The following is a 26,143-nucleotide window of genomic DNA, read 5'->3' as shown; positions in this document are numbered from 1 at the left end:
GCCTACACATAAAATAATTGTTATTTCACAAAAATATATTACACATAATGCGGTGCAAGCGCACAATAATTCAAATTATATGGGCATTAGTAATCATACATTGTCATATCATGTATGTGGTATAATATTTTCTACTTGTTTGACCAAAATTTTAATCTGATTCAACTTCCCTTTTATGTCTGTTTTCACATTATTATATGTCTTGTTTGGTTTATGCCGAAATGCGCCAGTAGCAATGAGTTACTTTCACTCTCTTAACCATACCTGTCTGCTCCTGCATAACCAGTCTGACTAGATGTATGCCTCTCGCATGACCTCTGATTTGAATGTAAACCCAGACAGCAACACAGTGGAGTTCCCTCTCCTTGCACCTTGTACTTCCTGGTACTGGTGGTACAGTACCTCCCAGTCACCTCGCTCCCTCTCGCTATACACAACACACTAGAAAGGGCATGGAGATCCATTCAAAATACCTTTCAAATAGGAGTGCTAGTCAAAGAAGCCGTTTCCATTTCAAAAACAGTGTAAACAGGTTTTATTTCATACCAATAACATATGGATATTGGCGAAGGTATGTATTCAAATCAAAGTTTATTTGTCACGTGCCCCGAATACAGTGAAATGCTTACTTACAGGCTCTAACCAATAGTGCAAAAAAGGTTTTAGGTGAACAATAGGTAAGTAAAGAAATAAAACAACAGTAAAAAAACAGGCTATATACAGTGGCGAGGCTGTAAAGTAGCGGGGCTACATACAGACACCGGTTAGTCAGGCTGATTGAGGTAGTATGTACATGTAGATATTTGGTCACCTACAAACAAGCAAGATTTCTGGCTCTCACAGACCTGTAACTTCTTCTTTAAGAGGCTCCTCTGTCCTCCACTCGTTACCTGTATTAATGGCACCTGTTTAAACTTGTTATCAGTATAAAAGACACCTGTCCACAACCTCAAACAGTCACACTCCAAACTCCACTATGGCCAAGACCAAAGAGCTGTCAAAGGACACCAGAAACAAAATTGTAGACCTGCACCAGGCTGGGATGACTGAATCTGCAATAGGTAAGCAGCTTGGTTTGAAGAAATCAACTGTGGGAGCAATTATTAGGAAATGGAAGACATACAAGACCACTGATAATCTCCCTCGATCTAGGGCTCCACGCAAGATCTCACCCCGTGGGGTCAAAATGATCACAAGAACGGTGAGCAAAAATTCCAGAACCACACGGGGGGACCTAGTGAATGACCTGCAGAGAGCTGGGACCAAAGTAACAAAGCCTACAATCAGTAACACACTACGCCGCCAGGGACTCAAATCCTGCAGTGCCAGACGTGTCCCCCTGCTTAAGCCAGTACATATCCAGGCCCGTCTGAAGTTGGCTAGAGAGCATTTGGATGATCCAGAAGAAGATTGGGAGAATGTCATATGGTCAGATGAAACCAAAATATAACTTTTTGGTAAAAACTCAACTCGTCGTGTTTGGAGGACAAAGAATGCTGAGTTGCATCCAAAGAACACCATACCTACTGTGAAGCATGGGGGTGGAAACATCATGCGTTGGGGCTGTTTTTCTGCAAAGGGACCAGGATGACTGATCCGTGTAAAGGAAAGAATGAATGGGGCCATGTATCGTGAGATTTTGAGTGAAAACCTCCTTCCATCAGCAAGGGCATTGAAGATGAAACGTGGCTGGGTCTTTCAGCATGACAATGATCCCAAACACACCGCCCGGGCAACGAAGGAGTGGCTTCGTAAGAAGCATTTCAAGGTTCTGGAGTGGCCTAGCCAGTCTCCAGATCTCAACCCCATAGAAAATCTTTGGAGGGAGTTGAAAGTCCGTGTTGCCCAGCAACAGCCCCAAAACATCACTGCTCCAGAGGAGATCTGCATGGAGGAATGGGCAAAAATACCAGCAACAGTGTGTGAAAACCTTGTGACTTCCAAAAAACTTCCAAAAAACGTTTGACCTCTGTCATTGCCAACAAAGGGTATATAACAAATTATTGAGATAAACTTTTGTTATTGACCAAGTACTTATTTTCCACCATAATTTGCAAATAAATTCATTAAAAATCCTACAATGTGATTTTCAGGATTTTTTTTCTAATTTTGTCTGTCATAGTTGAAGTGTACCCATGATGAAAATTACAGGCCTCTCTCATCTTTTAAGTGGAAGAACTTGCACAATTGGTGGCTGACTAAATACTTTTTTTGCCCCACTGTACATGAATGTATAGTTAAAGTGACTATGTATATATGATAAACAGAGAATAGCAGCAGCGTAAAAAAAAATAGGGGTGGGGGGGGCACACAATGCAAATAGTCCGGGTAGCCATTGGATTACCTGTTCAGGAGTATTATGGCTTGGGGGTAAAAACTGTTGAGAAGCCTTTTTGTCCTAGACTTGGCACTCCGGTACCGCTTGTCATGCGGTAGTAGACAGAACAGTCTATGACTGAGGTGGCTGGGGTCTTTGACAATTTTTAGGGCCTTCCTCTGACACCGCCTGGTGTAGAGGTCCTGAATGGCAGGCAGCTTAGCCCCAATGATGTACTGGGCCGTACGCAGTACCATCTGTAGTGCCTTGCGGTCAGAGGCCCAGCAATTGCCGTACCAGGCAGTGATGCAACCAGTCAGGAGGCTCTCGATGTTGCAGCTGTAGAACCTTTTGAGGATCTCAGGACCCATGACAACTCTTTTTAGTTTCCTGAGGGGGAATAGGCTTTGTCGTGCCCTCTTCACCACTGTCTTGGTGTGTTTGGACCATTCTAGTTTGTTGTTGATGTGGACACCAAATAACTTGAAGCTCTCAACCTGCTCCACTACAGCCCCGTCGATGAGAATGGGGGCGTGCTCGGTCCTCCTTTTCCTGTTGTCCACAATCATCTCCTTAGTCTTGGTTATGTTGAGGGATAGGTTGTTATTCTGGCACCACCCGGCCAGGTCTCCTCCTACCTATAGGCTGTCTCGTCGTTGTCGGTGAACAGTCCTACCACTGTTGTGTCGTCTGCAAACTTAATGATGGTGTTGGAGTCGTACCTGGCCGTGCAGTCGTGGGTGAACAGGGAGTACAGGAGGGGACTGAGCACGCACCCTTGGGGAGCTCCAGTGTTGAGGATCAACGTGGCAGATGTGTTGCCTCAACACCTGAGGGCGGCCCGTCAGGAAGTCCAGGATCGAGTTGCAGAGGGAGGTGTTTAGCCCCAGGATCCTTAGCTTAGTGATGAGCTTTGAGGGTACTATGGTGTTGAACGCTGAGCTGTAGTCAATGAATAGCATTCTCACATAAGTGTTCCTTTTGTCCAGGTGGGAAAGGGCAGTGTGGAGTGCAATAGAGATTGCATCATCTCTGGATCTGTTTGGGCGGTATGCAAATTGGAGTGGGTCTAAGGTTTCTGGGATAATGGTGTTGATGTGAGCCATTACCAACCTTTCAAAGCACTTAATGGCTACGGACGTGAGTGCTACGGGCCTGTAGTCATTTAGGTAGGTTGTCTTTGTGTTCTTGGGCACAGGGACTATGGTGGTCTGCTTGAAACATGTTGGTATTACAGACTCAATCAGGGACATGTTGAAAATATCAGTGAAGACACCTGCCAGTTGGTCAGCACATGCCCGGAGCACACGTCCTGGTAATCTGTCTGGCCTGCAGCCTTGTATATGTTGACCTGTTTAAAGGTCTTACTCACGTCGGCTACGGGGGGAGCGTCCGGAACAGCTGATGCTCTCATGCATGCCTCAGTGTTACTTTCCTCAAAGCGAGCATAGAAGTGGTTTAGCTCGTCTGGTAGGCTCGTGTCACTGGGCATCTCGCGGCTGTGCTTCCGTTTGTAGTCTGTACTAGTTTGCAAGCCCTGTCACATAAGACGAACGTCGGAGGCGGTGTAGTGTGATTCAATCTTAGCCCTGTATTGATGCCTGTTTGATGGTTCGTCACAGGGCATAGCAGGATTTCTTGTAAGCTTAGGATATTTACTCATTTAAAATGAATTGTTATGGTGAAAATAAATAATTGCAATATCAGATTTTGAGTAATTTGTTTTGTAGGAGTAATACATTGCTAATGTACTATTAATTCAACAAGTGGATTGAGAAAGATAATGACCCAATAATAGTGTACCAAGTTGCGATGGGATATTTTGTTTATGAATCTAGAGGATGAGTATGTGGAAGTGTTGTAGTACTCGAGACCGAGACAGTCCAGCCAAGAGTAAAAAAAAACAACTTATAATTATCAGGCTCTGTTCAGTCAACGCATAAAACCAACCTTTATTTTGACAGGTAGTCCTGCTGAGACCATGGTCTCTTTTACAAATGAATCCTGTATCAGACATACACATCAATACATATCAATACACGATATGTAAAACACAATCATATAAAACAAACACATTTTTAAGTAAAAGGGTCCTCTATCAGCCTTCTGAATTGCCATAAGAGGCATTTACCTAAATCAGTGGAGATCGATGGGATCTCCAGAATTAGGCATCCCTAATGCTCTTAGACCAACGTCCGGTAGCTTGTACATCTGTGGACGTTTATGCAAGAGGGCTTTATAAACAAAAAACAATGATCTACAAGACTTCAAAGAGGGCCAGCCTACATTCTGATACAGAAAGCAATGACGTGTACTGAACTTTTTGCCCATAATAAAGCATAGGCCTTGGCAAAATAGAAAAAGGTTATAACCCAGATTAGTCATTGGTGTGAGAGCACACTTGTGTTGTTTTTTTGCATGCTGATTTCACATCTTTTCCAAAGCACACTACATGGCCAAAAGTATGTGGAAACCTGCTCGTCAAACATATCATTGCAAAATCAAGGGCATTAATATGGAGTTGGTTCCCCCTTTGCTGCTATAACAGCCTCCACTCTTCTGGGAAGGCTTTCCACTAGATGTTGAAACATTGCTGCGGGGACTTGCTGCCATTCAGCGACAAGAGCATTAGTGAGGTCGAACACTGATGTTGGGCGATTAGGCCTGGCTCCGAGCTGGCGATCCAATTCGTCCCAAAGATGTTCGATGGGGTTGAGGTCAAGGCTCTGTGCAGGCCAGTCAAGTTCTTCCACACCAATCGCGACAAACCATTTCTGTATGGACCTTGCTTTGAACATTGTCATGCTGAAACAGGAAAGGGCCTTCCCCAAACTGTTGTCACAAAGTTGGAAGCACCGAATCGTCTAGAATGTCATTGTATCTAGTAGCGTTAAGATTTCCCTTCACTGGAACTAAGGGGCCTAGCCCGAACCATGAAAAACAGGCCCAGAATATTATTCCTCCTCCACCTAACTTTGCAGTTAGCACTATGCATTGCAGCATTCTTCTGGTATCCGCCAAACCCAGATTCATCCGTCGGACTGCCAGATGGTGAAACTTGACTAATCACTAAAGACAACCTGCTCCAGAGCTTTACACCACTCCAGCCAACGCTTGACATTGGGCGTGGTGATCTTAGGCTTGTGTGTGGCTGCTTGGCCATGGAAACCCATTTCATGAAGCTCCCAACGAACAGTTATTGTGCTGACGTTGCTTCCAGATGCCGTTTGGAACTCAGTAGTGAGTGTTGCAGCGGAGGACATATGATTTTTACGCGCTACGAGCTTCGGCACTCGCCGGTCCCGTTCTGTGAGCTTGTGTAGCCTACCACTTTGCAGCTGAGCCATTGTTGTTCCTAGAAATTTCCACTTCACAATAACAGCACTTACAGTTGACCGGGGCAGTTCTGCTGGGCAGAAATTTGACAAACTGACTTGTTGGAAAGGTGGCATTCTATGACGGTGCCACGTTGAGTGTCACTGAGCTATTCGCTATGGGCCATTCTACTGACAATGTTTGTCTGTGGCTGTGTGCTCGATTTTATACACCTGTCAGCAACGGGTGTGACTGAAATAGCTGAATACACACATTTAAGGGCTGTCCACAAACTTTTGACCATGTAGTGTATGTCCAATTGAATGGTGCTGGACAGCAGAACCCTGACTTGATTAAAACATATATATAATAATAAGAAACAGTATCGTTCAATATGTTGATATTAAATATACAACACCACCCTCTGCTGCCTCTTTTTCGAACAACCATATTTTCTATCATGCGCTCCATCATTGCGTCATCAACGAGCGACAAAATCCATTGAACGTAAAAGTTCCCGGAAGTAATTTTGGTAAACACACGTTTGCATTTTGTTATGCTGTTGTGGCATGCAAGTTACCCTTTTCTAAACTATGCCGAAACTCTTTGCGATAAAATTTACAGAACAATCTAATACGGGAGGATTTTGGTCTGCCATTGATGTTTGGATAAAGAAACCACACGTTGTGAACAAACGTCTTTGTGGTGTCAAAGAGACACAGAGTAAGAATGTTGGCTGTGAAGAACTGAGAAACATCCTGCTAACTCATGGAAGTGATACTTCAGAGTCCAAGGATGTTCTTACCTTCTTGAATAGTGGCGTTGAACTCGAACATGACCAGGAGAGACTGTGGTCTTTTTGTGTGAGGACATTCATTCCTAAAGTAAACTGTTATGGCACAACTGTACATAAAGATATTATACTCAAAGGTAAGCCTTAAATTACATTCAGCTGATGTTTAAGCTGCTTATCATTGAGTTCTGGCTGACTTTACAACATGTACGCAACACAGGTATTTGAATACAGTCTCATGTGTGAAAGTGTCCTGTGTGTTATTTTTTACTCAACATTTTCAGACTTTAACACTCAAAGAGTAAGCTTCTTACCAGTTGAAGAGAGTGAGGAAGGGACTGCCTCTTTACGGAAGAACAACATCTATCAGATACATCTCCTGGCTGAGAAGAGTGATGAATGGTGAGTGTTTCCATGTTTAACCTCAGTGTCTGCTTCTTCACCCATCCTTCCATTGATCCAGTAATGCTTGGACGCATTGGATAGTGTCTGCACTGGTTTGCTCTGTAAATCTAATCTCCAGGACACTAGAGTTACATCTCATGCGGCCTGATAACTGGTTCAGTGACGGGGTGGCCTACCCCAAACTGCCCTGGCTCAGTGGGGAGCTCCTGCCCAAACTGGTGCGCTGGGCCACGGAGAGTAAGACCAGTGAGTTCAAGAGCACCCTGTCTCTCCTGCCAGTAGAGAAGTACAGCATCATGTACCAACGGCTGAAAGACAAGTACAAGGAGATGGTCAAGGTATGGTCAATGTATGATTAATATGGTCAAGGTATGGTCAATGCATGGCCAGTGTATGGTTAATGCATGGCCAGTGTATGGTTAATATGGTCAAGGTATGGTTAATAGTTCATGGTCAAGGTCTTGTCTTTTAGATATAGATTTGTCACAACAGTCCTGAATGCATTAATATATTTGTCTTTGCGTAGGTATGGCCTGAAGTGACGGATCCAGAGAAGTTTGTCTTTGAAGATGTTGCCATCGCTACCTATCTTTTGGTAGGTCTCTTCTGTACATGGACAGTAACTACAACAATGTATTTGACGGAATGCTAATATGAGTAAAATGGCAACTCTAATGACAATAACACCATTGTCTATTAATGCACAGGTCCTATGGGGTGAGGAGCGAGCGGTGAAGGGTCTGACCGTCAAACAGTCCTTTGTGGATCTTGGTTGTGGAAATGGTCTCCTGGTTCACATTCTAAGCAACGAAGGGGTATGTGTGATAAACGCTACACTAGGTTCACCAGAACACAGTTACATAATATAACCTGATATGCCCTGGTACTGAATAGTAACACCAGGATTACGGGCTGAAATACTCCATGTGGAAAACTGACCTCTCTAGCAGATCTCCTTTAATTTACAAATGTCCACTGGATGCTTAATCAATGACAGGGTAGCCGGCGAGTCGTAAAAAGCTTTAGTCTGCGTCCCAAGTAGCACTTTATTCCCTATATAGTGCACTACTTTTGAACAGGGCCCATAGTGCACCATATATGGAATAGGGTCCCATTTGGGACGCAGACTTAATCTGTGCCAATTCCAGGCCAATGTTCCATTTAATCAGTGATGTGATTTAACGTCCAATCAAAACGCTGGATATCCGTAATTGAAATTACACACGTGGTAGGTGGAAAGTGTGTCACTATACCCAATGTTCATTTGATGAAGTGATTAAGGACTGACCGTCATGCCTACTTGTTTTTCAGCACCCTGGAAAGGGCATTGATGTGAGGAAAAGGAAGATCTGGGATATGTACGGCCCCCAAACACATCTAGAGGTGAGGATGGGCTATGTGGAACTCTGTTTTAGGATAGTGTTTATTTTTCAGCCTAGATCAACTACTTGACTTAGGGGTGTGTATATACTGCACAATAACAACAGTTCACCTGACACAAGACTGAATCCAAACATTACACTGGACAATACTCTGGATACATTCAGTAACATAATACGAATATTCTTAAACATTTTAGGTGCAGGAAAAAACGATTACAAGGGTTTGACTGAGAGGTCTAACAGGTGTCTCTAAGTGACCACACACCTCCAAACTGTGCACAGTTCCTAATTCATTTCAATGACCTTTTGTGACTCAAGGAAAGAGCTTTCAACTATAATGTCATTTATTTTGCTTTCCTAGCTTTGCCATTATGGAACTGAGGCAAGCACACATGTCGTTTTTTGTTTGGAACACAGCCTTGCGTCCCCATCATCACACAATTACTGTTGTTGTTTTACGTAATCCAAAAACGTTCCATTATAAATCGCAATGTGGGTCAGATGGGCATTGTTTGAACGCTTATTCTTTTGCCAACATGGCTAAGTTATAAAATACAAACTTACAATGTTTGGGTTTCAAAAGGTACTTCAGACAAACATATTGTAATTTTGGTGAGTCATGAGTCCATTCAAGTCCGTGCTCTGCGGCAAATTTTCTTCATAAAATGACACAGGCTCATTCTGTTCAGGACAACCCAGGGAATAACGCATGTCATCCTTGTTTCAAGTTTTAATGTCACGTGCACAAGTACAGTGAAATGCCTTTCTTGCAAGCTCCAAACCCAACAATGCAGTAATCAATGTCAATGTAGCACAAAAATTATAGAAGTTAGAACAAAAACACAGGAGAAATAAAAATAAGAAATAAGACGAACACAAGAAAGTAAGAAGCTATATACAGGGTCAGTTCCAATACCATATTTACAATGTGCAGGGATACTTGAGTGGTAGAGGTAGATGCAGTGCCTTCAGAAAGTATGCAAGCCCTTTGACTTTTTGAAAGGAACACACCTGTTTATATAAGGTCCCACAGTTGACAGTGCATGTCAGAGCAAAAACCAAGCCATGAGGTCAAAGGAATTGTCCGTAGAGCTCCGAGACAGGATTGTGTCGAGGCACAGATCTGGGGAAGGGTACTCAGAAATATCTACAGCAAGAACACAGTGGCCTCCATCATTATTAAATGGAAGAAGTTTAGAACCACCAAGACTCATCATAGAGCAGGCCGCCCAGCCAGACTGAACAATCGGGGGAGAAGGGCCTTGGCCAGGGAGGTGACAAAGAACCCAATTGTCACTCTTGACAGAGCTCTAGAGTGCCTTTGTGGAGATATGAGAACCTTCCAGAAGGACAACCATCTCTCATGGTGGTGGCAGCATCATGCTGTAGGGATGTTTTTCAGCGGCAGGGACTGGGATCGAGGCAAAGATGAACGGAGCAAAGTGCAGAGAGATCCTTGGTGAAAACCAAGGCTCAGACTGGGGCGAAGGTTCGCCTTCCAACAGGACAACGACCCTAAGCACACGGCCAAGACAATGCAGGAGTGGCTTCGGGACAAGTCTCTGAATTTCCTTGAGTGGCCCAGCCAGAGCCTGGACTTGAACCCGTTCGAACATATCTGGAAAGACCTGCAAATAGCTGTGCAGCGATGCTCCCCATCCAACTTGACAGAGCTTGAGAGGATCTGCAGAGATGAATGGGATAAACTCCCCAAGTACAGGTGTGCCAAGCTTGTAGCGTCATACCCAAGAAGACTCAATGCTGTAATCGCTGCCAAAGGCGCTTCAACAAAGTACTGAGTAAAGGGTCTGAATACTTATTGCACTTAATGTACATCCACTGTATTCCAATCAATGACAATCTACTATTTTCAACCCATTTACAGGGACTCTTAGTGGAAAGGGTTAATAGCTGCCTCAATCAACTTAATTTTGAGGGCTTTGTGGATATTTTGTGTTCCCCATTTTTTGAAAGCAAATAAAACTACCGCAGTGTTTGAAATATTTATGAATACCAGATGAATTCACAAGATATGTAGGTATTATATGAACTATTTCGTTCACCTTTTCAAATGAAGTAATATGACAATCACATATAGTCTAAACCACAATAGATACACATGGAATTGCACATGGGGTTGCGGGGAATCCCACACGTTGTTAGACACGCTCTGCTGTGCTGTACTTTCCCATTGCCGCCCGGCTTCAATGTTTCATCAGAAGACAAGCTGCTGAATGTTCCCTTGCATCTATTATTCACTGTGTGTAGACCAGGCAGGAAGTAGCTAGGCGAGGTAGTTGTTCCCATAGGGACTCAATGTACTTTTAGCTAACGGCTCGGGGTTCTTTCTGGTATCCTTATTGTCGGTGATGGGATATGATGGGGTGTATAGAGCATGGAAGTGGTCTCCAACACCGAAAGGGGTTTTCCTTGTTGTCATTTTTTGTGTTTTCCTTTCAACTAGTTTCCTTAGTTGTTCCTTAGTTTTTGCCTGAAATCCCTTATTTACTTTTGTTGTTATTTAAAAGTATAAAACCAGTTATTTCTCTAGTCCATACATGGCAAGAGGCACAAAATGTTGCTTTGAAAAGTATTTTTTTGAATTTGTAATCTCATCTGACTTTGTATTTCAGACCACCCTTCTTCATATCCACTCAGACACTAAATGAGCTGAGATAACAATCACATTAAACATTATTCTCCTTCAATATTAAAAGTTGGTAACAGAGTTGTTATTTCGCGACAGAAAGCGGCTGGGGGTGTCATAAGCCATTTGTAATTCAAAAATGATTAATGGAAAAAAAAATCGAATTACTGTCAGCGGTGCTTCTCTCTGATCTAAAGAAGCCTGTTGTGCTTTTGGTTGGGGGCCTTTTTTTCTATTCCAGGAAACGGCAATCACTCCCGGTGATGGCTTCTTATTCCCGGGCACAGACTGGCTGATTGGAAACCACTCGGACGAGCTCACACCGTGGATCCCCGTTATAGCGGCCAGGCAAGTCATCAGCAGAAACAATTTGGCTTAGCCGCCTCAAGTGGCAACTGATCTCTTGAGTTTGAAATCATGTTTTTTTCATGAGTTGGGAAGGGGGAATGGAGGTGTGTCGGTGTGTGAAGTGTCGAGTCTGATGCGGCAGCCACCTGGTGGCAATGTTGAGCTTGGCTCTCACTTTGCATTGACTCTCCTGTTCTGGTTTGAACACTCCAACAACCTCCATAGATTTGAAATTGTCCTCATCTCCTGCCTTAATCTCACATTTTTCTCACCTCACTTTGAGTCCGTTGTACTTACATCCGTTGTACTTGTGGTATTTTCTCACCTCTATGCTGCCTGCTATCTGTGGTTAGGGCTCCCTTAAAAAAAGAGGTTCCATCATATCTCATTTAAACTCACCTGGATTAATTAAGGATGAATAGACAATTATAAAGTACATTGATAACTGTGACCAAACCACATGGTTTTGATGTGTAATTTCGGTCACTTTCCTCCCACTTTAGGTCATCCTTCTCCTGCCGGTATTTTGTCCTGCCGTGCTGCTTCTTTGACTTCTATGGGAAGTACCAGCGGAGACACTGTAAGAAGTCCCAGTATAAGGAATACATTGACTTCATCTCTGAGGTCAGCACAGCCTGTGGGTTCAACACAGAGGAGGACTGCCTGAGAATCCCCTCCACAAAGCGGGTATGCTAATGCTAACAATGACACTTGAACACACAGTACACGCTAACATGTTCATGCAAACCACTCATGTTGTTTTAATCTTACCCCTTGCTTTACAGGTGTGTCTGGTAGGAAAGTCGAGGAGCTACCAGCTGTCGGATGAGCCGCAGGCAGAGGAGGGGAGAGACAAGTATATACAGGGTCGTCAGCCCTGCTCCGGGGTCACAGTTCGAGAGTCAAATGTCGAGGATGAAGCCGAGCACCACCACGACCACTCAGAGACTGACAGGATCCACGGCACCAACTGGGGAGCTGGATTCCAGCCCCGAGAGAGGATCGAGACAGTGCGGAACTGTGCCGCCCTTCCCCGGGACTTTGTAGATGGTATAGTCCTACGTGTGGCCACCTCTCTGCTGGGGTTGACCAAGGACGAAGGTGGGGATGTCCCCGGCACCTGGAACATGGGAGGTAAGAGAATGCTCCTTTAATAGCTGAACTGTCAATCAAATCACAAGGTAATCTCTCCCTCAAAATACAATAAAGTCTCACTCAGTCTGCATTTACATGAGCTGTAATTGAGGTCATAACAGGTTTAGGAAAACAACATGAAGTACATATCTGATCTTGGATTTATTACTATTATGGCGTGTATTGGATTTATGTACTGTGTACTACATGGTGTATTGTTGATTCAGTGGAATTCAGGATGATCGGGTGTGTGCAGGAACTCAATGTTGGTGGCCCATCATGCCCTTAACCCACCCCACCTCTTTCTGTATCTCTTCCTCTTCCTGTCTATCGCTCCCTCTCAGCACCAATAGGAAAGCCCCTGGTGGCGCAGCACAACCCTGCTTTGAACCCTGTCAGCGTTTCATCCTCCGCCATTCGGCACCACATTCACACACTGCCCCCATCTCTCTTTTATCAACCTTTTCCGGACTTTCCCCTTCACACACACACTCCCCTGCACTCACCCCTCCCCCTGTATGATGGATGAGATAAGAAGAAGAAGTCTAGTCAGAGAGAAAAATAGAGGGAATGAAAAAGGGAGGGAGAGAAAAAAGAGGGGAAGAGACAGAGCCCGTAATCGAGGATGGAGATGACTGGATGAATAATGCACTCTGGCCCATCTTTTATGCATGAGTCTGTATTTGTGTTGAGGTATTTCTACCAGTTACTTTATGGCGCTGCTCTCAAAAGAGGGAGGATTAGCGGGGGTTAAGCCGGGGCAGCTTGCATGGACAGTGGCTAGCTCCCGAGTTTCAATGTACCATTTTAGATGGCAAAGCAAAGTGCTACTATTAAAGTGGAACTGACAGCGTTTTAACTACTTTGCAAATATTAAACAAACAGACAATCATATTATCAGTAACAAATATCATATTCCCAGTTTATGCTTCAAAACCATTTGACTCAAAATTCCATGACAGACAATAAGACATTGTTGACATAATCGATGTATGCAGTTCAATGCATGATTTATATAATTCACCAATACATTTCTTGGTAGTCCAAAAACTATTGCTATCAGGTTGTAAATCACAGCTGGCCTGGTACGTTGTCTGCTGGCTCCACCCATTTGGGATGCGCTGTTTCAGTTTCCATGATGAATATTTTGAACAAAAATGGAAGACTAACTAAGGCTGGAAATGAGATGATAAATTGTTTAGATCTAGGACAGAATAATTTATAATGGACTTTTTCAGACATAACATAGGTACAGCAGATCCCCTTATTGTATGGGACACTTTTAAGTGTGCCTTTAGAGGCCATGCAATTCAGTACTCATCAATAAAACAAAAGCAATTTAGATCGAGTCCATATTAACAATGGAAATTGAAGGACTAACAGTACAGTTAGATAGCAATAACCATGGTACCATAGAGGCACAGAATAAGTTAGAGGAAAAACAAATGGAGGAATTTATTCAAGATAGATCCAGTGTAATAGATTATAAAAATAAAGCGAACTGGATGGAATATGGGGGAAAATGTACCAAATTATTTTTCAATCTTCAATATAGAAATGCTACCAATTTTTTTTAAATTAAAACTTGTTACAAATGATGGAGTCACGCATGATTCACCAAATGATGTTTTGAAAGAGGAAGTAAAGTTTTCGTTTCAGGCTCCTCCATCTCCACTAACTGAAACTAATTGTATGGATTTTTTCCCTAATAATATTGTAAAATTAATATCTGTACAGAAGGACTCATGTGAAGGCCAAATTACAGAGGAGGAACTGCTTGATGCAATTGGGGTCTTTAAGGATGTGAAAACTCCAGGGCTGGAGGGCATACCAGTGGAAGTATACAAAACCTTTTTTGATATACTCAAAGGACCATTGTTAGCATGTTTTAACCACTCCTATATAAATGGTAGATTATCAGACACGCAACAAGAAGGTCTGATATCATTATTACTGATACAGGACCCAAGTGGTGTATATATAAAGATCCAGTCCATTAAAAAAATTGGAGACCTCTTACACTTCAGCGTTGTGATGCAAAAATCATAGCAAAATGCTTGGCGCATAGAATTAAAAAAGTATTGTCAGATATTATTCATCCTAATCAGACAGGTTTTTTACATGGACGATACATTGGAGATAATATAAGACAAGTACTGGAAACAATAGAATATTATGAAATATTGGCGACACCAGGCCTGGTTTTCATAGCTGATTTTGAAAAGGCTTTTGATAAAGTACGACTGGAGTTTATAAATGCCTAGAATATTTCAATTTTGGGGAATCTTTTATAAATGGGTTAAAGTTATGTATAGTGACCCTAGGTGTAAAATAGTAAATAATGGCTACATCTCAAAGTTTTAAACTCTCTAGAGGAGTAAAACAAGGTTGTCCACTATCGGCATATCTATTTATTATTGCCATCGAAATGTTAGCTGTTAAGATTAGATCAAACAATAATATTAAGGGATTATAAATCCGTGGCTGAAAACTAAGGTGTCATTGTACGCTGATCTTTTAAAATCACAATTAGAGTCTCTCCACGGCCTCATAGAGGATCTAGATACTTTTGCTATTCCCTCTGGATTAAAACCAAATTATGATAAGTATATTACGTATTGGATCACTAAAAAAATGCTAATTTGACCAATAAAATGGTCTGACGGAGATGTGGACATACTTGGTATACAAAATCCCAAAAGAAAGAAATGATCTCACTCCAATACATTTTTATAGAAAGTTAGCAAAAATAGATAATATCTTGCTACCATGGAAAGGAAAATACCTGTCTATTTGTGGAAAAATCACCCTGATTAACTCTTTAGTCATATCACAGTTTACCTATTTGCTTATGGTTTTGCCTACACCTAGTGACCTGCTTTTAAAATGATATGAACATAAAATATTCCATCTTATTTGGAACGGCAAGCCAGATAAAATTAAAAGGGCCTATTTATATAACGAATATGAATTCGGTGGGCTGAAATTATTAAAGCATTAGACCTCACACTAAAGGCATCAGTCATACAAAAGTTATACTTAAATCCAAACTGGTTCTCTAGTAATTTGGTATGAATGTCTCATCCTATGTTCAAGAATGGCCTTTTTCCCTTTATTCAGATTACACCTGCTCACTTTCGATTGTTTGAAAAGGAAATCATCTCCAAAATATCTTAATTTTTTAAAACAAGCCTTAGAAAGTTGGTTGCAATTTTTAGTTTCATCCACCTGAAAATACAGAACAAATAATACAACAAATATTGTGGTTAAATTCAAATATACTAATTGATTAAAAAAACTATTTTTCGAAGAAATTTTTTAAAAAATGTATAATTTTTGTGAACGATATCATAAATAGGACTGGTGGAGTTATGTCACACATGCAGCTAACACAGACATGAAAATGTCTGCTCTACCCAAAATTACAACCAATTAATTGCAGCATTACCACAAAAATGGAAGAGGCAAGTAGAAAGGAGAAAAAAGTAAGGAACTTGTATGTCGGCCCTGTATTAAAGAACATAAATGGTTAAAGAAAAGTGTGATAAATAAAAACATATACCAATTTAATTTAAGGACCAAAAAACTGACAGCTGTGCCATATAAATGGCAAAATAGTTGGGAAGAGATTTTCGATGTACCCATTCCATGACACATGGTTTATGAATTGATACGCAAAACATCAAATTTTTCAATTTAAATTACTATACAAAATTCTTGCTACTAATTGAATGTTATATATATGGGGGATACAATCTTCCCAGCTCTGCAGATTATGCTGTGAGGAGGCAGAGTCATTAGATCATTTATTTTGGCATTGTCCTGAATGGAATGGCTGAAGAATTGCAACATTTGCCTAGAACTAACGCTGCAGATAGCAATACTGGGTGATTTGAAAAGCCATAGTCAATCAATCAATAATATAATAATTATTTTAGCTTAATTTTTAATTTACAATCTGTAGAAGCTATGAGAGTAGAAAGGTTCAATTAATTTGTGAAGCATCACAGCACAGTTGAAAAATATATGGCAAATAGAAATCCAAAATGGATGATGTTGAGAGATAGATGGGAGAGGTTGAATTGAGCTGAAGGGTGGGACTAATAGCAAGATAAACCATGTAAAACATACGGGGTCTGTAAAATGTATATAGGTTCAGATCTTTTGTGAAATAGCAGTTACAAATAGAAATCCAACTGGATGGACATCAGAAATAGAGGAAGGACTAAAAACAAACAAAAAATAACTATTGTAAAATAGACTGTCTTTAAAATGTGTATAAGATGTATAAATTGAAGGTAAAAGCCGAAGTGTTTATTAGTTTACTTCAATTGGGGGATCGGTGGAAGGGTTTGTGGGGAATAATAATAAAGTTATATTCTTTTAAAAAGCATGTATGTCTATATAGGTATGTGTATGTATATATGTGAATATGCATGCGTGTATGGATATATATATATATTTACCCCAAAAATATATGGGGGATTGGAAATGATGCAGACAATTACATTGATGGAACCAATATTCTTTCCGCAATATTAAGCTGGTCCACCCCTTTAGAGAGAGAAAAAAAGGCTGGAAATGTCAAAACAATCAAACTAGAAAGGGCAATGATCACAAGTCAGTCGTAACGGGGCTAATAGGTTAGCGCACATGTGTCAAACAGAAGGCCCGCGGGCCGAATAGGACACACAAGCGAATATAAACGAGTCAACAGTTGAGTCATCTACTAATTATAGCCTGATGTGCTCGCATCGGTGAATTCAACTTCAACATATTATGCACATCTGCAAGCAAAGGCTGGACAAATGTTATTTATCTCTTTTGGCCGAGGGGGTGTGGTATATATATGGCCAACATAACACGTCTAAGGGCTGTTCTTATGCACAGCTCAACGGGGAGTGCCTAATTACAACCCGTAGCTGTGGTATATTGGCCATATATCACAAACCCCCGAGGTGCCTTACTGCTATTATAAACTGGTTACCAACGTAATTAGAGCAGTGAACATAAGTGTTTTGTCATACCCATGGTATACGGTCTGATATACCACGGCTTTCAGCCAATTAGCATTCAGGGCTCGAACCACCCAGTTTATAACAGACCATATACCACATGTTTGACAAAACATGTATTTTTACTGCTCTAATTATTTTGCTAACCAGTTTATAATAGCAATAAGGCAACTTGGGTGTTTGTGGTATATTGCCAATATACCAGTGCTGAGGGCTGTATCCAGCCACTCCGCGTTGCGCCATGAATAAGAACAGCTCTTAGACGTGTTATATTGGCCATATATCACACCCACTCGAGCCTTATCGCCTAAATATATCATCCTATGTACACAAGTGGACATTATAAAGGGCCATGTTTTTTCAAATCCACTCAGGTGTATTTCATGGCCTTTGGCGAATGTGTTTTAATGATCTAAAGTCACGCTGGTGCTACTGCCTGTAAACACATAGTTCAGTTCAAAGTGAATGATGGCAGGCCAGTGTGTAGCTCTGATTGACTATGGTGCACCAGGCTGCGCAGACTCCGGGTCCTGGACGAGGAAGATGTTTTTTTTAAGGTTATATTAATTGGCCAAACGCACGGCCGGTTTCCCACTCTATATCGCTGTAGAATTATTTTTACAAATGTATTCTAATATTCTATGAATTTAAAACGTGAAAATGACCATATTTAAGTGCTCGCTTGTCAGAAAATGTTTAAAAAAAAAGAAATAAAAAAGGTTGAATCCCTCCAGAGGGTGTATTTTAAAAGATTTAGCTAAGATTTCATGTTGCTAAAACGCTGTGAGTTCCACTTTAAGTATTCACTATTTTAGCATACAGGATTAAATGCAGGGTAAAAACAATTCCTCAATGGTTTTTGAGCATTTCTTTCTCCACTTATACAATAGCACTAAATAAATACTTGCTAACCCGCAATCAATGTTAGCTGAGCATCTAGCTAGAAGCCATTTAATACACTCAGTAATACGATGTCACCTTGCTGAGTGTACTTTTTAAAGCCCACAGCATTACACAAACACACTATCTTTGGACAATCCATTAATAACAGTTTGGGAGGCCAGTCCAGGTCCAAACTGAATCCACATTGTCAATAGCCCCACTTATCCCATTAATCTCTATTAGCATTGTAGGCTCTAGTCTCTTAAGGGCAGCTGTAAACGTAGAATTAATCTTATATTAAGGCCTTGGGCCCCCTGGCGTCTGTGCTCTGACTGCTCTTTTGCTGCCCTCTGTTCACACATACGTTGGCATACTATTCCTAGCTACTGTGGGGGGGGCCTGATTGATTGACAAGTATTGCGCTGATTTGTTAATAAGGCTTTACCACAGCAGAAACATTACAATGGGTGCCACGACAACTCGTTCTGATATAATATGAAGTAACAAAAATCAAATAACAAGGAGCATGAGGGAAGGGAACCAAAGGTATAATTGCACTCCCATATGCCAAAGAGAGAAGATTGTCATTTATATCAACCAAAGGTCAACATAGATTGAATTATCCATGGAGAAGGGGAAAGCAAAGACAGAAATACCTTAATGTCCATGAAATGGAACTTAAAGATTGGCTAGCTGCTCTGCTGCAAACTCAGATGTGAATTTATATCTCGGATTACAAATATTGTGGAAACACCTAGACTTTTTGGCCATGTATATGTATTATCTAAGACCCGTGGGGGAATGGGTTCGTTTTAATATCTCCCTCAGTGGGGAAATGGTGGTGGTAGGAAATAACAGACAACAATGTCTCAGGATTTATTTTAAAATGGCCGCTGGGAACTGTGCTGGCAAAAATGTCCTCTGTTATTATGATTTTAATTGACTTCACAGCTCTGACGGTCTGACACCTTAGACGAACTGTCAGAGAGAATAAGTTATTTTCTGAGGTTCTAATTTATCACAACTCCCTTGTTGTCTCTGTCTGCTTTCCAAATGGGACCCTATTCCCTTTGTAGTGCACTGCTAAAAAAGCAGTGCACTATAAAGAGAATAGGGTGCCATTTGGGACTAACCCTTGGTTTCATTCCAAAAGTCACTCCTACCCACCCAAGTCCTTTTCCTACAACGCCAATGCCATGTTCATCACAACCCCATCATCTCCTATGGCTTTCTCATCCCTTTGTCCTAGCCCTCCATTATTGAACCATTAACCACCCTCCTCTTCTCCTTTTTCATTCCAAATTGCACTCTTGGCTCTCTCCTCTCCAGGCAGGCTGTCCGTGAGAGAGGTGGCTGAGTTGTTGGAGCAGGAGACTCTGCAGGTCCTGAAGAAAGAATGTGGCGGTCTGCAGACCCTGCTCAAGAACAACCACCAGGTATTCAGAGGTACGTGCAGCACAAACCCCGCATCCACACACTCCTCTCAAAGAAGATTGAGCCCCAGAGCGACGGCACCTTTTCCCTATATAGTGCACTACGTTTGGACCAGGACCCAAAGGGTTAGGGTAGGGATGTTTGGGATGCTGCCAAAGATGTATATACAGTAGATACTATGTGGAGATCTGCTGTGTCTATTTCGGCACCAAACATAGCATTCTTATTTGCATACTCACTATAAGGTTCCTCATTTTGGAACTTTTGGTGCTAACATGATGGCTATTAAGTTTGCTGTACTGTATATCATTGGCTCTGGGTCTGCATACATTAATCTTACTGAAGCAATCCAGGGCTTATTGGAATGCAACATACAGATATGAAATGCTTGAAAAAGTCGATGGAATCATTCCCATTCTCAGCTTGAAGGAATTTGCATTTTGCAATCTCTCTTAAGGCTTGCTTCTTTAACCTGATTTACAACAGGCCTGGAAAATACCTAGTCAATGCAAGAAAAAAGGTTTTTACTAAATTCCCCCCTCTCCTCCACTCTTCTTTCCCTCAGTGGAAGGTGGTATGGTCCATATCCGGGACTGGCGGGTACAGGCCCATAGGCCTAGAGGGCTGCAGGGTACCAGGGCTGATTCTAAGCGGAAGCACCTAATCTCTGGTGCCCTGAAGACCCGGGCCTGCTGGTTCCACGTCCACCACCCTCACGGATGCCCACTGCAGGCCGAGGAGTGTGCCTTCGCCCATGGCCCAGACGATCTCCGACCTTCCACCAGACCACTCAAGAAAATGAAGTACTCCAACTGAACACGCAATTCAGTTTGGACCATTATTGCAATGTTTTATTTCAATTGTACAATTTTTTTTTTAGTATATTTTTTTTAGATGTGGAGTTGATGCTACAAGAATAGCTGTGACTGTCAGTCATACATACAGTGCGGCCCAAAATTATTGACACCCTTTGATAAGGATAATTGAAATACCCAGCTATATTGTAAGTGAAAAAAATGAGGAAAGAGATTTTGTTTAGCAGTAATACTTTATTTTCTCAAACGGTAGGGGTTGAAATGTTTGACATCTCTAAAGATTCTTATAAATAAAGTAGTCAAAAGTTGAGTATTTGGTCCCATAATCCTAGCACGCAATGACTACATCAAGCTTGTGACTCTACAAACGTGTTGGATGCGTTTACAGTTCGTTTTGGTTGTGTTTCAGATTATTTTGTGCCCAATAGAAATGAATGTTAAATAATGCATTGTGTCATTTTGGAGTCACTTTTATTGTAAATAAGAATCGAATATGGGACCAAATACTAAACCTTTGACTACTTTATTGATAAGAATCTTTTTTATCCGAGCAATTGTATTAGAATAAAATAATATAATTTCCCATTTTTGGGGGATAAAATACAGCTCAGTATTTTAATAGATTCTTTTTCCACAGTCATTATTGCTCATCTTTATCAGCAGGTGTCAATAATTTCAGACCCCACTGTACATACATACTTGCGCTTGTAACTAAATCCGCATATCGAAATTTTGAGACCTAAGTCTGGTTAGATAAGTACATTTGAGTTTTTAGTAGTGGAGCTACTCTGCTATTTGGTTTGCAGATCTCAAATATAACATCTCAAATATAAACAATACTGTCCTATTGTTCTTACTACCACACCTTCATTACTCAACTACATACACAGAGGAGCTTTAAGGTCCAAAACGGAGCACAAGGAAGGCCATATTGGCTTAAAACTGTAAATGTCAGGGCCATGAATTATTTGTTGTGTAGTGTTCATGGGGTGTCCCGTGTGTTGCCCTCTGTGTCCCTGTTTTCCCTCCTGTGTTCCTTTACCACCTGGGATCGTGACCCCGTGGCTGAAAGGTCACATAGAGGCAGCAGAGGGCCGCCCAGAGACCATCTTAGGGTCAGGAGCTGGGTCTACTGCAGAGGAGTCTCGGGGGGGGGGGGGGGGGGGGGGGGGGGGGCTGTCAGTGCACTCTCTCCATAGACATCTACCTGAATGTCAGTTATGTCCTAAAACATACTACACATTTGTTTATTTTTTGTCAGCCAGAGGGCCAGTCTCTTTTTTTTTTACTTTAGCAATCCTTGGTTCGGCTACCGCCTCGTACCCATGGCTCCGTCACAATGAAGCACAATCCCTCAGGTATTATTTGCTTAAAAAACAGTTTGCCATTACAAGTTGTTTTTGGGTGTGAGAGATTATGCATCAGCGCTGCTAGCTGACAGCGAGCGTGAAGAGGCTTTAGAACTACTTGACTTTCCAACATCGTCCTATGGGAGGACACGTTAGTATATCAATATCTGTGAACCCCACCCTGTGTCATTTCCCCTGCCATAGTATCGATAGCATACAGAACTGAGCTTTGTCTTATTCACTCGTCCTGGTCTGAAGGTGATGAATCCATAACATTCTGAGGTTTGTTCTATGTTGGCAGGCCGACTGTTCCCCGACCCTCCTGAGGCCTCTGGCTGTGTCTGAATAGTAATGAAGATATACGATTCAGTTTAAGAATAGGATGGGTGTGTCCCTAATGGGCCTGATCTAAGGTCAGTTTTGCTGGAGCCGCATGGACCGACGTGAACAATACTGAATGCCAATGGCTGTGTTTTTTGATAAAGATGCACTCTAGCTAAGCATGGGAAGATGGAGAAACTCTATCGACAGTAAAAGCTTTGACTCTGACATTCTCCCTGTAGGTGAAGGAGCCCTCAGGAGAATTAACTTCCTGGAAAGCCAGAGGGAGGGAGTTACACTGAATTACGCTTTGTGGCCTAAATCCAATAGACATGACAGACATTGTATTGGACCTGGGGGTGGATGTGTGAAAGCTTATAGCACTCAAGACCGATGACTGTTTACAGTTCTACACAGACGAGTGTGCTTTAATGACCTGAGCAAGCTACTAAGCCATAGTGTCTCTTCCTCTATCCATCCCTCCCTTCCTCATTTCCTCCATGCACCTGGGAGAAATCAAACCTTTAAGAGCCCTGCCTGCGTTTCCACATCTGCTAAGATCCAAACAGCCAATCGACCCGCTGCCCCACATTTCACCTGGCAATGAGCGTGAAATTATCCAGGAAGTGACACACGCATGGGGCAGCAAGTAGCCTAGTGTTTAGAGCGTTGGACTAGTAACCGAAAGGTTGCAAGCTCGAATCCCCGAGCTGACAATGTCAAAATCTCGTTCTGCCCCTGAACAAGGCAGTTAACCCACTGTTCCTAGGCCACAATTGAAAATAAGAATTTGTTCTTAACTGACTTGCCTAGTTAAATAAAGGTAAAAAAATACACCCCCTTCTTGCTCTCTCTCAGTGACCCATTGACCCCCATCGCCAACCACAACAATAGCAAAAACGCTCTGTGTATTCGGCCAGAGCCCACTTGTGTGTGTGACGTCTTGCTACGCAGCTTTGAGGAAGTCCAGAGACTGTCTCTCCATCCGAGAAGGGAGAATGATAGAATTAGAAAAATAGGTAGAGAGAAAGAGAGAGAACAATGAGCACCGAGGCCTAAATGTCGGTCAGGGAAAAGTGGTTATCCTCTCTGGAAGAAAGAGGGCAAACAACTTTCACCTTGTTTCTCTTATGTGATATTCGTCAGGGTTTACCATAGCAGCGGTAGCAAAGTTAGTGTAGGGGGGGGGATGTGGTAGTGGGCGTGGCCAACGGCGCAGTCTCCGGCCAAACATGTTAGAGATCATCCTCTTGGCTGCAGACAAAATGTTGCTGTTTTAAAGCTCATTTCCTGCAATTCTACACATTTTGCAATGGCTTTTGCCTTGTTCTTATGCTACTGTATTTGAGTGACTCAAACATTCTAACAAAATCAATAGGGGCCTCATGGCATGACATTATTTACATTTGAGATGCTCCCTGACTGTCTAGTTTTTATTTGGGTGACTGTTAGTTTTATCATCCCGAAAACACTGTTCATTGTGTTGCCATGGGGCTGAATGCAACATTTCCAGCCTTGTTGTGGACACACAAAAATGTCTCTTGTTCAGAGGCATAAACTGTCAAACCGCGTCAACATCTGTTGTAGGGTTTGATTACTTTTTTTGTTTTAGTTTTTTGTTGTTGAATTTTTCTCCCCAATTTTGTGGTATCCAATTGGTTTTTTTTGTAGCTACTATCTTGTCTCATCGCTACAACTCCCGTACGGGCTCGGGAGAGCCGAAGGTTGAAAGTCATGCATCCTCCGATACACAACCCAACCAAGCCGCACTGCTTCTTAACACAGCGCGCATCGAACCCGGAAGCCAGCCGCACCAATGTGTCGGAGGAAACACCGTGCACCTGGCAACCTTGGTTAGCGCGCACTGCGCCCGGCCCGCCACAGGAGTCGCTGGTGCGCGATGAGACAAGGACATCCCTACCGGCCAAACCCTCCCTAACCCGGACGACGCTAGGCCAATTGTGCGTCGCCCCACGGACCTCCCGGTTGCGGCCGGTTACGACAGAGCCTGGGCGCGAACCCAGGGACTCTGATGGCACAGCTGGCGCTGCAGTACAGCGCCCTTGACCACTGCGCTGGGTTTGATTACTTTGATTTGGTGGGTAGCAAGCAAGAAACAAAGTTCAACTTTGGTTTCAGTTTACTAAGTTTTCTCCAAAGGGAAGAAAAGGGTCTTGTCTGCAGTGTCTTTTAAAATGGTTCATAGTCAATCATGTGGTATTTAAGACAAAACTTTTCCTCAATGCAGCGACAAGTTCAAAGTTCACCCAACTCCATGCACTGATTCACTGTTCATCCCCACATAATTGTCTTCTCGTAGTCATACACATTTGTACAGTATCTGTTCCCTGTATATCATTTGTGCGTGTGTGCGTGCGTGCTGTGTGTGGAGGAGGAAGTCTTAAGTCTCTCCAGCTGGAGAAGGTCTGAGCTCACTCTCTGGCTGGGCCGGACAGGCGGTTGGAACACACATCGAACCCATGTGGTCAGACTGAGGTCATTGGCACCGAGCGGTTCACTGAGCGGTAAACATCACACACCAGAAAGGCCCCAAGATTTACGGCTGTGTTGTTGTGGGGAATTTTTTTATGATTGGGGGTTTGGCTCGTGTGTGGCAGATTTCATTGTGCGTGTGTGTTGTCACTCATACAGATAAACCTAGAAAAGTTCGAGAAAAGACAAATCCAATCGTTAGATCAATGAAATATTTAGTCTACTGTTGCTTGACAGTACTTCAGTTGGCTTGTCATCACTATAAAATGATCAATTCCCTCCATAACACTTATCTGATTCCAATTTCCAGATTTTTTTCTCAAGAAAATAATGATTGCATTCATTCTTCCACCACTCCCTAACGAGCGTAGCCACATCTCATGTTACAGCAGCAAAAACCTAGTAAATATCAAATGTGACATGAGTAATTCAATTGGCTTATAGGCTAACTCCACAATGGAGATCCAGGGTCAGATCCAAAGCAACAAGATACAAACACAAAATGTAAATGAGTCATTAGTTAATTAGGGATTAGAGTGGAATAAACACGGACATCCGTTTTGTGTGGTACAGATGCACGAGAGATGGAGGAGCAGCTTCAGAGAAGTTCAGACACAACACAGACTCTTGTGGGTCTTCGTGAAGGGTATGCAGAGTCTACTAGGCCCCTTTCCAAAAACCTGAAGGAAAGGAGGAAGGAATGAAGGATCCATTTGAGAAGTATTTGAACATGGCCCTACGATGTGTTAAATATATGCAAATGTTTTTTATTTGTTAATTTGACACAGACTATGTACAACCTGAAGGGATAATTAGTAATTGTGCCATAATATCAAATCCTGTTTCTTTAATTTCCCAGTAAATGTATAATTATTCCCTAACGAGCTAAACAGGCAAAATCATCAGCATTATGTGTAAATGGTCACTGAGCCTACAATGCCATTTTATTACCATAGACAGTTGGACGACAACTTACTGATCTCATTTGAATGGGATTTTTCTCTTTTCTTCATGGTCAGACAAAACCACCAGACACTCTCCTTCAGACTCTAAGGGTTCAACACAAGACAGTGTGCAACAAGATAGCCCTTGTGGTTTCTTTTCACGAGCCAATCAAGAACAATTAACCAAAAAGAGCCAATTGTGTCCCAGATTCAGTGGCTCAGCGCACAGGTTACTCAATAAGAGACTCACTCTGACTCCGGGGAGAAGTCTGTGTAGCCCCATCCATCTTGGAGTCTGTGTTTAAAACCACTGTCACTCTGCTCAGCAATGTAAAACTAAATCTGCTCCGGGAAACATTCCTGGGAACTCACCAGACCAGGAAAATCAACCAAGGATTGGACAATGTATATAACAGTCTAACAGAGTATGAAAAAGACCAGGCGCAAAAGAAAAGAAAAATATTATGAACATGAACCACTCTCATGACAACTTTGATGACAATGTGGTTGCTATTTTCAATCAGGCACTACTCGGTCAACAATCCCTAT

The 26,143-nt window shown here is 42.2% G+C and overlaps 1 protein-coding gene across 2 annotated transcripts; it reads left to right on the top strand.

Annotated features, from left to right (window-relative positions):
• Positions 1 to 6,109: 6,109 nt before the first annotated feature.
• trmt44 (tRNA methyltransferase 44 homolog) lies at positions 6,110 to 21,324 on the top strand. 2 transcript variants are annotated; one of them, XR_005053214.1, is made up of 12 exons: positions 6,110 to 6,562; positions 6,710 to 6,827; positions 6,949 to 7,168; positions 7,357 to 7,425; positions 7,538 to 7,645; positions 8,142 to 8,213; positions 11,101 to 11,207; positions 11,711 to 11,894; positions 11,993 to 12,341; positions 19,568 to 19,684; positions 20,238 to 20,549; positions 20,590 to 21,324. XR_005053214.1 is itself a non-coding variant. In XM_021615241.2 (11 exons), exons 1-11 carry the CDS (start codon positions 6,226 to 6,228, stop codon positions 20,486 to 20,488), a joined length of 1,932 nt encoding a protein of 643 aa, XP_021470916.2. In that variant the 5' UTR covers positions 6,110 to 6,225; the 3' UTR covers positions 20,489 to 21,324. The 2 variants fall into 2 exon arrangements, 1 of the variants encoding a protein (XP_021470916.2); XM_021615241.2 differs by having other exon boundaries at positions 20,238 to 21,324.
• The last annotated feature ends 4,819 nt before the right edge of the window (positions 21,325 to 26,143 follow it).

Source organism: Oncorhynchus mykiss, chromosome 9, assembly GCF_013265735.2.
Source record: "Oncorhynchus mykiss isolate Arlee chromosome 9, USDA_OmykA_1.1, whole genome shotgun sequence".
Taxonomy (NCBI): domain Eukaryota; kingdom Metazoa; phylum Chordata; class Actinopteri; order Salmoniformes; family Salmonidae; genus Oncorhynchus; species Oncorhynchus mykiss.
The sequence above is the reverse complement of the archived record's forward strand: the minus strand, read 5'-3'. Positions and strand labels throughout refer to the sequence as shown.